Source organism: Lonchura striata, chromosome 3 (assembly GCF_046129695.1).
Source record: "Lonchura striata isolate bLonStr1 chromosome 3, bLonStr1.mat, whole genome shotgun sequence".
NCBI lineage: Eukaryota > Metazoa > Chordata > Aves > Passeriformes > Estrildidae > Lonchura > Lonchura striata.
The window spans coordinates 35645177-35657579 of NC_134605.1; the positions used below are offsets into that span (position 1 = coordinate 35645177).

A 12403-nucleotide genomic window follows, 5' to 3' on the forward strand; every position below is an offset into this window, starting at 1 on the left:
AACTAAGCAGTCTTGAACTAAGGATTTGAACTAAACAGTCTTAGGTCATCAGCATTTACTTCTGAATGGGTTGGGCACACTCCTCCTGTTCAACGTTCTGCTTGCTCCATGCAATCAATTTCTCTCATCCCTTGGAAAAGAGACCTAGGACTGATAAATGGTGTAACTCAAGGCTAAAATTTAGCTTTTTATCATCGTAACCATTTGTGGACCTAGTTTAAATATAATTTATTTAAACAAAATAAATGCAATACAGATTAAAATAATTATTGCCCAATAAGTTTATTGAAATGAGTTGAAGCCATTACATCAAACCACACTGCATGCTCTATTTGGATTGGTACCTTTTTCTGATCACTCTCAACTATGTGAAGGGAAATGATAGTTATGTATCTCATTACCAGGGAGAATGGCTGTAGTTTAAGATAGGATGTTCATTGCCTGAGGATTGTAGATAAAGAATCCTTGTAGTGGTCAAAAAGACAAGGAAGAAAAAAGGTGATTCATAAACCTGTTGGCAGAGACCTCAGATTTCAAATCTGTGTGTGATTTGTACATTATAGGTTTCTACAGGACAAAATTGAATGTAATTTCTGTGAATTCCTCTCCTGCTCTAAAAGGCTGTGTCAGTGAGAAAATTTATCTGCACAGGGCTTGTGGCATGTAAACACAGTTAGGTCTTTCTAAACGATCTCAGCACTTGTGCCTGCATATGCTCCTTTGGTACTTTTAAGTGAAGCCATCCATAGAAAACACAAAAAACCTGTGTTGCAGATAGTAGAGAGCTTTTTGGGATTTGTCAAAATTAATAGAGGAAACCTACTTGAATGAAATAAGTGTTGCTGTAAATGACTTCAAACAGTACATTGTTCACACTCATCTCTATTTTAAACTGTGATTGAGATAATTGACGAGTGGATTCTTTGCCTCTCCTAGAATAGACTACTAAAAAATTGTAAATGTTTTGGAGGGTGGTGGGAGGTGGTGATGAGGAAGATAGTGGTATTCTCTGTTCTATTCCTTGACAGAGAGCAAGGAAGAGATTGTATCCCTTTGATAATCAGGAAGGGAAAAACACTTTCCCTATTTTCTTTTCAGTTACCTTCTTCCTTCCTGGAAGCTTCCTATCTAATGCTTCCTGGAAGCATCACATTTTCATTTGAAATTGTTTCTTTTCCTGTTTGTTAAGCATGCTGAAGAAGCAAGCAGAGCTTAAAAAGAGGGTAGAGAAACAAGAGTGAAATAGAAGCGGGAAGTCTGAGAGCTCAATTCTGACTGCAGGGAGAAGATTGTGGTAGGAGCTTCTGAGCAAGACAGGAGGAGGAAGTGATGTGAAGATGTAAAGACATGGCTAGTCAGAAATAGGTGTCTTGAGAAGTGTGTGTAATAGCAATAGTGGCAATAAGAATGGCAACAAAAATATCAGTGCATATCCCTCTTCAGTTACTGTCATATTAAGTAGTTGGGTCGTGTTTTGCTTTTTTGGAAGCCTTTTTAGTTTGCATCAAGACAGTGGAACTGAGTACTTGGAAAGTGATGAAATCAAAGGTTAAGCTGTAACAACTAATGAAATATATTTAACATCATACAAATGAAGCAAAAATATGAAGTACAGAAACAACAAAAAGTAGGAGTGCTAAACTAATTACATTTCAATAATGTGTTCCTATAGCTGTCTAGACATGTTAAATCAAGTACAGTTTGCCATGCTGTCATCTTGCTCACAGTGTTCGACTGGGTGGATGTGCACACATACACCTCACCTCATGCTGAACTGGGGGTGTACATGTAAGCATTAGAGAAGGCATTGGATCTTGGATGAAATAAATCTGGATCATCTTATTTTTAATTTCATTGTCATGTCTGATTTCTCCCAATGCTTGTGAAAAGAGAACTGGCTGTGAGATGACTTAGGGAACAGTAACCACATTTCTGGAAAGAGCAAAGGTAGACATTGTGTATTGAAGCCAAAAATGAAATTACTCAACAGCTGTGCCTTACCTTTATTTAATCCATGTAGTTTTCAGACTTGTTTGTACTTGTGACTGTTACAGAATGATTAAGACTTATATTCTACATGATTTTTAGATGAGTGAGGTTTGAATGCAGATTTTACTCCTGTGCGCAGAGCAGAGTAAGGGTTGAGCTCAGTCCTGGTAAGGTTGTGCAGGGATGTTCTATATTTGTTTTACTGGGATGATATCCGTATCAACAGATCGGAGAGGGATTTGTGAGATGTGTGCCCCTTTGGCCTATCCTGCAAATTGGTTCTGGATGTGAAGTATCAGTGCATTATTGGGAGACAAAAATAAATTAAAATCATAGAGGCATTTTAAGTAAAGCTGTGTTAAGTAATTCTGCTGCCCTCTACACCACTGCTCAGACCTCAGCTGCAGTATAATGTGGTTTTGGACAGGGTTTGTGAAGAAAAATTAGGACCAAGTGACTGGTATCAAAAGCAAAACAAAAAAGATGTAAATCTGCAAAATACAGGCTGCTAGACTGGCTGTTTAGATGGTTTTGGTCTGGTCAAAATGAGACTGAGGGAGATTGATGGCAGTGGTCTTCAAGTATGTTAGAAAATGATCCACAGATGAATAAAGTTTTGTTAAAGCTTGCTGTAGATAAAGCAGGACAATAGTTTGCTTGAGTTGCTACAGTGGAAATGTGGGTTACTTATTAGGAATACCTTTACAATAAGAGAGGCTGAAGTGCTGGAATAAGTTCTTAGGAGAGGCTGTGGAATCTGCATAATAGAAGGGGTTTGAGGACAATCTGGACAAATGTTTTGTTTAATGTTGCTGTTTTATCCTGGGAAAATGAAGATGGGGAGATCAAGTGATTTCTCAGAATCTCTTTCAGCCCTTTCTGTGCCTTTTAAAGCCTGTTTTTTGCTCAATGTGTAATCAAAAATTTAGGGAAAATCTGTCTCTGGCCTATATGTCAATCTACTGTGTCTTTATTTTTTTTTTTCTGTGTTTTTTTTGTTTTCCTTTTTTAGTTCCTAACATTATAAATCTTCTAGATGATACTATTTCTAAGTTGTATGACAGCTAAGTTCAGCTTGTTCTGATCTTTGCAAACTAGGTTTTATTGTTGATTGGGTTTTTTAATTTTATTTTTAATTGATGACTAAGAGGTGACAAGACAGAACTTCCTCATATATAGTCAAAAGTGTAAAAAGGTCATTTGACAATAGTTCTAAGAGCTTAATTGTCTTACTTGTGTGGCTGGTTTTTATACAATGTCCTCTTTCCTTTTAGCTGAACAAGCATATCTAGTGTAAGGACTAAACCAGGTGGATTGGTGAAATAACCGGGATACACCTTTTTTAGGAAATAAGTAATTTCCTTCTGCTTCTTTTGTTGTGTTTTTTTTTTTTCTTTTTTTTTCTTTTTTTTTTTTTTTTTTTTTTTTTTTTTTTTGTTGGGTTTTTTTGTTGGTTTTTTGTGGGTTTTTTTGGGGTTTTTTTGGTTGTTTGGTTTTGGTGGTTTTTTGGGGGGATTTTTTTGTGTCAGCATTTATCTAAGAAAAAAGACAGTGTTGGTCATCTAAGAAGTTAAAATGTTGAATCTGTTAGCTGTTTAAAAGCTAATTTGGTTTGATTTTAGGAGATTTAAATGATCTCCTCAGGCATCATGGTTATAATTTGAAAATGTGAAATAGCCTGAAATAATCTATTCTCATTGTGAAGAGAATGTAAGTTTAAAATAGATTCTTCAGGTCTGGTAACACACTGTGTAGATAAACATATGAAAACATACTGGGAACAATGCAGAGGTAGAATGTAATGAAAAGAGAGTTGTGTATATCATTATTGGAGGTACTGATGGAATGCCTATAGTTCTGCTAGTTCTGTTTCCTTAGGATATTTACCTCAGGATGTTTGTCATAAGTGAAGGCATTAAAAAAAAAAAAACCAAAAAACAACAAGAACAAAAACAAAAACAAAATCAAACAAACAAAAGAGAACAACAACCCCCACCCAAACTGGCTTCTTAAAATAGTTTTAGAAATGTGTGTACAAGGAGTATGGGAGATGTGTCCATAAGCTACTCTGTGTACCAGTGTACGCAGCTGGTAGAAGCTACTGCTTGTGAATTTTTTTTTTAATTGTGAATCCTTTTGGTTAGATCACTGTGAAGCACAAAACAATCATGAAAATAACATCAATGTTTTTGACACATTAAAATATTTTATTCTCTTTGCCCCTTGAGCTATGTAGCTATCTATTTAACTGAATACCAGTCCTGTTTTCACTATTGTTGCTAGCCTGTTGCCTTCCTGCAAAAAAGGGACATACCACAAATCATCTGAGCTCCACTGCAGCTATTGAATACTGTCAGATTGTTGGAGCTGTGAGAGCAGCCATAAACCCAAGGAAAATAAGTGTTTATAGAAATTTTTCTCAGAAGAAACAAGTCTGAGTTGCATTACACAACAACTCAGGAGGTTGAGGAGGAATCCTTCCCCTTATACAGTTCTTTCCAGGCATGGCTGTGTAAGCTATTGTGGCCACTTGAACATAAAATCTAATACCTGCCCTGTCATAACTACTTCACCTTTTTTGCTAATGCAAAGGTAAAAAAAATGGCATAATGGATAGTGGGGGCAGAAAGGCTTCTATTAAGAAATCCTTTTGCTTGCATTTTCCAGTTCTCCTGCAGTTGTTGCTAAATCATAAATTTATCACAGCAGGAGTTTGCTGTGTTCATGATATCATAGTGACTTACAGAGATGGAAACAAATCACATGCATGTCATGCCAACTTTCAACTAAAATCTCATCACTTTACCAAGACATTTTTCTTTTTTTTTTTTTTAATCTGGCTCAATAGTTTTACAGATTTTGGAAATTATGGCTACATTCTTCCAGTGATCTCTTTTGACAAATGTATCACAGGGCTCTTAAGTACAAGAGAGCCTGGACTAGGAGGCAGGATGATGGCGCTGTTGGCTGAATCTCATTATGACTGTGGTGTCTGGCTGAGGGATGCAGTTTTATCCACTGTTAGTCATCTTGATTGTCTTGTCTTTACTGAAACAACAGTCTGTCTTTAGTTTGGCTGTTTTCTTCAGTATTTTTGCTATTTATTTGGTGTTTGCATCTTCTACTTTTGTTTTTTTATTAGGCTTTTTTGTTTATCTGGTCTCATATTTGTATTTTTTCAGTTTGCTGTTATACTTAGGAGCACAGTGAGGTGTTTCATTTGCACATGTTTAAAATTGGTCTAGATGAGTTTGATTTACATCTGTCTATATATGTATTAAAAAAAATTATTCCAGGTGTGTTGTTGCAGCACTATCAATTTTTTCCAAAAATGGATTTGAGGTAATCTAAGCTGCAGATTTTGTCATGCCTATGTCACAGTGGCATCATCAGTAGAGGTTCTGGAGTTTGAAGAAAATACTCCGTATGCTTAAAAATATACTGTCCTTTAATACGAGTTAGTCAAAAGAGCAAACTAAGTGTTTTTATAGTTTTCATAAATCTTAGAAAGACGAAGAAAATCTTCCCATGTCTAAAGAATATGAAGGTGTCTTATTTCTGTCTCTTTGCAACTATCAAAACAGGAATAGCTGAGAATTTGCTTTATAGCAAAAATAACTAGCAGACAGCTAGATAAACACATTATGTGATGGTTTACCAACCAGCTGACAGGTTAAGCACAAAAGGTTGTAGTAAATGGGGTTACATCAGGCTGGTGACTAATGGGTGTCCATAGGGCAACATTTTAGGGTCACTGCTCTTCAACACAGTTTTGGGTGCCACACTATAAGAAGCCCATAAAGCAATTGGACAGTGTCCAAAGAAGGACCATGAAAACAGGAAGGGCCTTGAGGAGAAGCCGTGTGAGGAGCAGCTGAGGCCATTTGGTCTGCTCAGCCTGGAGAAACTGAAGGGAGACCTCACTGCAGCTACAGCTTCCTCATGGGGGGAAGGGGTGGGGCAGGCGCTGATCTCTGCTCTGTGGTGACAGTGACAGCACCCAAGGGCATGGCCTGAAGTTGTGTCACGCAAAGTTTTGGCTGGGTATTAGGAAAAGGTTCTTCTCCTAGCAGCTGGTTGGGCACTGGAACAGGCTCCCCAGAGAAGTGGTTACAGCACCAGCCTGACAGAGCTCAAGAAGCGTTTGGACAATGCTCTCAGGCACATGATGTGACTCTTGGGGTGTCCTGTGCAGAATCAGAAGCTGTACTCTGTGTAAGTACCTTCTAACTCGAGATATTCTATTAAAAACTTTGCTGAATAATGATTTTAATATTTGTAGAGGCTAGGGCTTTCATCATGTCGTTTTTAAGACTTCTTCCTGAAAAACTCCACTTAAACATTGTTTTACTCTTTAGATCTCTAGATATTAATCTGTGTTTTTGAAAGTACTGTTAATCCCAAACTTAGATACTAGTATTTTCTCATCCAAAAGCATTGAAAAGCAAATGTTACCATTTCTGTTGACTCTCATAAAAAGGCATCTCTTTTACTAAAATAATTGTGCTACAGGATTTTCTGGTAAAAATTATTTTAAATTTTTTTTGTGTTGTGAGCACCATGCCCAAGTATATAGCTCAGCACTCAACATCATCATACAGAATACTGTGAAGGAGAATTAAATGATGGTTTAGTTTCATCTTTACTATTTCAAAAACATAACTCTGGGCCTAACCCTGGGTGTACAGACAGTCTATTGTGCTTTTAGTTTGGTCACATTCAAAAGAACTGCTTGTGTTCACAAATAGCACATTTTATTGAATATAACACATGTGGATGGTTCTTCTAGATTGCTGGTGCCAAATGCATTAACTGCAGAGTAGGTGCATTTAGCACTAACGACACTATTGTCTTCATGAGCTTTGTGTCCCAAGTCAACACTCAGCAGAGCTGAGGGGTCAAGACATATTGAAAGGTGTCCCTCTGGGAGGGTGAGGATGACAAACCTGTTCGTCTGTCCCTGCACAATTTCATGTCGAATTCTCATCTCCTGGGGGTAGATAGAAAATGGCAGTTTCTTATAACTCAACTATGGTTGTGCCAGGTAGTGGGACTGTGGTCAAACCTTCTGTTCTTTGTGGACACGTTGTACAGAATATTTCTTGGTAGAAGGTGTACTTGTTTGTACAAAACATCTCTGGGGATCAGGTAGAAGAATCAGACCCGCTTAGCTTCCACTTTTCTCCCATATTCCTTCCCCATGCCATAGCAACACAAACCATGTGACCATTCAGTTTCAGTGTTTGCACTGTAAGCTCCATCTCGTATTGAGCTCTGCATTTTCTGCCCTTCCAACACTGACAAAGTCAAATTATTTGTTTGGTTCTATTTAGTTAAGCCAGAAAGCTTGTTTGGGTCCCCCAATACTGGTTTCTACAGTGTAGGCAGGACCAACTTTTCTGACTCAACTACTCCTGTTTTTTCAATTAGATCACATCCTAAAAGAAAAGTATTGCTAAAACATCTGAAAATATAAGCTATAAAATGGACTCTTTTCTAGGAAAATATATATATAAAACTATACAAGTAAAATACAAAGATGGCAATATTGCTTGTGAAGCTATGCTTTAAAAAACCTTAAAAATTCTGCCCTCAGCAGTTCATAGATCCCTTATATCTGTTTAAGGTGTATTCATTTTTGTAAGAAATGTATGGCATCCTAAAATCCAAGATGTCTTTTAAATCGTAATATTCGGCTTTGATAAAAATATTTTATTCTTGTATCTGTCAAGGCTTTTTCTTTTCTAAGAATTGTTTATGGATAATAAGGTGGGAGCATCTGTAGTACAGCTGGTGTTCAAATAGAGGAATGCCTTTACTGTAGACAAAACAATTGGCACAATTGCTTAAATGTCTTTGTTTATGAAGAGCCAGAAATAAGGAGGCTCTATATTCTTTCAAAATTGGAAGATTTGTAAGATTTTCTTGATATTTTCAAAAAAGTGTTTGTCTGGGAGGTATTTAATGAACTAGGCTAGGCAACTATCCAGCAACTTTTTTATTTCTATGACATCCGGAAGAAGAGATTCTTCTCTTTCTGTGCATTGTTTCTTGGCATTCTTAGGTTTGATATGAAAGTACTTATTAATAGTTTCCACAAAGATGCTATGATATATTTTGAAGAACTTGCTGGATTTATTAGTAATATGCAGAGGACAAAATGTTTTCTTTTAAAATAATTGCAAATGGAATCTGTTCTTTTCCCCATTTTTCCTAAAAAGTAGTTTTAATAGAGGTTTTGTCTTCAGCTGTTAGGTATAGAATCAAATAAATCTGGTTTTGCATATAATTCTGTAACAAGAAATTCTTATAACTAGCTTAGTAACAAATTAGTGCTTATGCAGTCTTTATTACATTCATTTTTTTTTTAAATGACTACAGGGAAGTATATAAAAAAAGCGAAACTAGCCATTTTTTATCTTTGATCTCAGTATTTTAAAGCACTGGTAATTCTCACTCTTTTTTCTGAGCTATTTATTACTAAAACAAAGGCTGACAGTGGAGCTCAGTCTATAATATGTAAATTCTTGTGGAAAAATAGTGTGAAAAAACTGTGAAGAAAAAATGGGTCCAGGAAGCTGCGTCACAAGGTTTGACCACTTCAGGCTGGGGTGCCAGGAGATTTGAGACAGATGTTTTCAGACATGCCGCATGCCTAAAACATTTCCAGGGGTTGAGCTACAAATAGTGACTTAATAAGTGCAGAAACAGTGAAAGTATGTAGGAGTACACAAGAGTTTATTCACCTCTAGGTGCACAGCCAGCTCTTTACATTACATCTGCCTGTTAGGGTTGGCTATTTAAGCTGTCATGCCCTTGGTATTGCTCTTTGTCTGCCTGTGAATAAAGTGCAGCATTGTGATTACTAATCCCACTCCAGTGACTTGACATTAAATGTGGTTTTGGAGCGGATCCCAGAGTTCTGTTTGCTAAGCTTCCTACTCCTGTTTCAGAGACACCACTGGAGATCTATGAGAGAGAGCACTGCAGACTGCCCTCCTCCTGTAGACCTGTCACCTTCCCCCCTCCCCGTGCCTTTTTTTTTCCCCAAAAAACTTTTTGAAGGAAATCAATGGATATCAAAGTGATCTGTTTATTTTTCTGTTTCTCTTTGCCTCTGCTGACAGTGGGAAATCACACTGGTCGCATCAAGGTGGTCTTTACACCCAGCATCTGTAAAGTGACTTGTACCAAAGGCAACTGTCAGAACAACTGTGAGAAGGGAAATACAACCACCCTGATCAGTGAAAACGGCCATGCTGCTGACACTCTGACAGCCACTAACTTCCGAGTAGGTGAGTACCCTGAAACTGTATTTGTCCTTAGCTGTCCTCTCTTGACTAACAGAGGGAGGAGATGTTTTCTTATTAATACCAGTTGTGCATCTGTTCCTCTTTGTTTGGAGGGCTCTGCTGAGTAGAAACCATTGTATGCTAGACAAGCTTTCTGGTGTCCTTCGGAAATGTTCCCAAAAGTTCCTTTTGTGTCAGAGGAAAAAAGCTCCCATATTTTTCATCTGAATTTTAACATGCAGGGATGCAACATGCTAAGCTGAAGCTTTGGTAAAATTCCTTCCTCAGAGTTTGTGTTAGTAAATAGGGAAAATGACAGATTACACAAAAAGTTCTGTTTCCTCTTTTTTACATGTTTAATATGTATCAAATGCACATAAAACCTAGTGAACAGCTAATAGTGACTCTGTCTTCAAAAATTTGTTCAGCAGCTCCCTAAAACTACAACCCTTCTTAAATATGCAGCAGCTTAAAACTTTTCTTACTGCTGAAAATAAGTCGGATTTCATATTTGGTATTTTTAGAAACTGAAATAATGTTAAGCCTAATTAAAGTTATTGAAGACAGTAATTTCTTCGTTTATTCTTTCTACTTGCTCAGTACGAATATCAACAGTATGCCAGACTAAACCCTACAACTCTTTGACTCTGTTGAAATAAATCCTGAAATCTACCTAGGATAATGATTAGCATATTTTAACTGTATATTAAATAGGTATTTGTGTGCAATTATTTACCTTGTAAGTTAAGATATACAGATATATGGGTACATACCTAAACACTTCAAATTTGTCATTTCACATTATGATACCCTGAGCTGCTCTTGGAAAGTAATTTTGTAGTTACCCTGAAAATATCAGTGTTGTTTTCTGGAAAAAAAAAAAAGTGAATTTCTAGTCAAAGAATGCCAAATATGAACACTGTAATTTTAGTCTCTCTCTAGAATAAACATAGAGTTCAGGCAGTGCTGAGGCTGGCCAATATTGCTGTTTTTCAAGTGCAGTGTATTTCATGCTCTGAGGGTGGGGGGAAAACCATTTGAAACTATTATTCTTTTCTTCTGGACAGATGATACAAAGAGCAGTTCCCTCTTTTAACACTCCTACTAAACTGTCAGGCTGTGGGAAAAAACCCTTGAAATTACAAACTCATTCCTTCATAGTATGCATGTTTGTAAAAATCTATGTGTTTTGGACTAATAGTAAAATCAGTGTTTTAAAACAAGAATAGAGCAAATTTTGGGGTTTGTTTGTGGTAGTTTGGAGGTACCAAAAAAAAGTATTTTGATGAAGAATGGTAAACCTTATAATTTTAATTTGTGTTTACTGCCAATGCAGATTTTTACCAAGGTTTTGGCAAGAACCCTAGCTAAATAAGTTTTCTGTTTAATTTTCTGACTAGCATGAAAGGATAGGGTTATTCTTCCCCCCTTTCATTTGACCTAATTTTTCTATCGAAATTATGAAATGCTGAGAACAGGCAGTCATGTAACTTGTCTGCTGTGTAAATCTGTGCTGTAACATGACCTTCTCTCAAATACTTGAAAACTTGGAGAGTGGAAATTGACCTGTGGAGACGTGTTCCACACCTTCCTTCCTGGCCTCAGGCCACGCAGCTCTGGCGCACTGGGTACAACGGGCTGCTAGAAGCTTTCAACAAAAGCAGCCTACTGTAGTCCCCAATGGAAAGATAAGGGAGTCTTCTGCTGAAAAATGTATAAAAGCAAGTTGCTACACTTGGATAAGGATTTTTAGCTTGGCTGTTAGGTATCTTCCCTATTACATTTAAAAGATGATAAGAATTTAGGGCAGCTCTAGGTATTGTCATTTTCACAGAAGAATAGGAAGGTCTGAACTAGCGCTTAGAGGATCTCCAAATAAATATAGAAATGCTGCATGAACGTCTTAATAACTAGAGAAGAGGAATCCTATAACTGTAGATTGAATTGTTTCACCAATCACAGTTTTCAGGAGCTTTTGAATCAGAGTTTTAAATACATACTACTGAAATAATTTTTCATATCTGTTCTCTAAGTATTGCCTCTCACTAGCAAAGTCCTGGTATCTCGTGATACATAAAGTAGAAGTAATTTGTGTCTTCTAAGATCATTAACTTCATATTTTTAACAGCTGAATTATGTTTAACTTATTTAAAATTCATAATTTTGCTTTGAAGTCCCTGTTCTAAACTTCCTTACTTACTGTTAAGCCAAAATGTGTGCAAATTCTTATTTAGATGACTTGGTATTTAAAATGCACCCATGAAACAGAATGTCATGTCAGGAAATACATATTTAAAGCAGTGAACAGCACTTTTTCAGTATGGGTTTAAAAATATATTTGTTCTTCCTAAAACTAGAAAAAACAGTCACATGCCCTATTTGGAAAAGTTTAAAATGCATTTCTTTAGTAGGAGCAACATTCTAGTACATGAGACTGAATTCAGGTTCTCAGATGACAGATTAGTTAGATATCAGTTTGCCTTGTTCTTAATAATAAATTATTTCTAATAATGAGCCAGAGTAATTTTTTTTGTTTCTTTTCAACTTTGTGCTGAACTTTGTAAGCACTGCATTGTCAGAGAGAATAAGTTGCAATACCTGTACTACAGCTACTCAAGCTTTGTCATGGATTATTTCAAATTCTTAAAATGTGTGCAGTTTGTCAACTCAGCTGAAGTTTGGTAGCAGCAAGCCCAGGCAAGGAACAAATCCCGTTTCCTAAAAATTTTATACAATATGGATAAGCCATTAAAAACAAAAGCCCACAACAAGGGAAGGACTAGGGGGAATGCTGCCTTTCTCAGGTAACTGAGATTTTTGGCTGTGGTGAAGAATAGCTCCTAGCACTGCAATTTAAGGTGATGAAAACTTGGTATTTAAAAGGAATGGCCTCTTTGATTGCCAGGCTGCTTCAGTGAAACTTGGGGGTTTTTTGCAGTTTCATTTTGTGAATGGGATATGTTGCAACTAAACTAACCAACCTCCAATATTTCATTGGCTTGGAGAATGAAAGCATTTAATCTGAGTGGAAACTTCTGCTGAATAGAAGTATCTTCTTGGATTGATGCATGTGCAGTTTATTGTGGGTCCGAACAGCAACAGTTTATATTGTATTTCAGTCC

At 36.7% G+C, this 12403-nt stretch overlaps 1 protein-coding gene across 3 annotated transcripts in view; it reads left to right on the plus strand.

The window, feature by feature from the left end:
* The window catches only part of LTBP1 (latent transforming growth factor beta binding protein 1), a 188567-nt gene that overhangs the window by 56763 nt on the left and 119401 nt on the right, over window positions 1-12403 (plus strand). For 2 of the 3 annotated variants that reach the window (XM_077782059.1, XM_077782060.1), the window contains exon 1: window positions 8956-9284. In XM_077782059.1, the coding sequence (XP_077638185.1) occupies window positions 9062-9284 (223 nt within the window). In that variant the 5' untranslated portion in view covers window positions 8956-9061. Of the gene's footprint in view, window positions 1-8955; window positions 9285-12403 lie in introns of those variants that run through there. The other variant, XM_031504314.2, reaches the window with a different exon arrangement.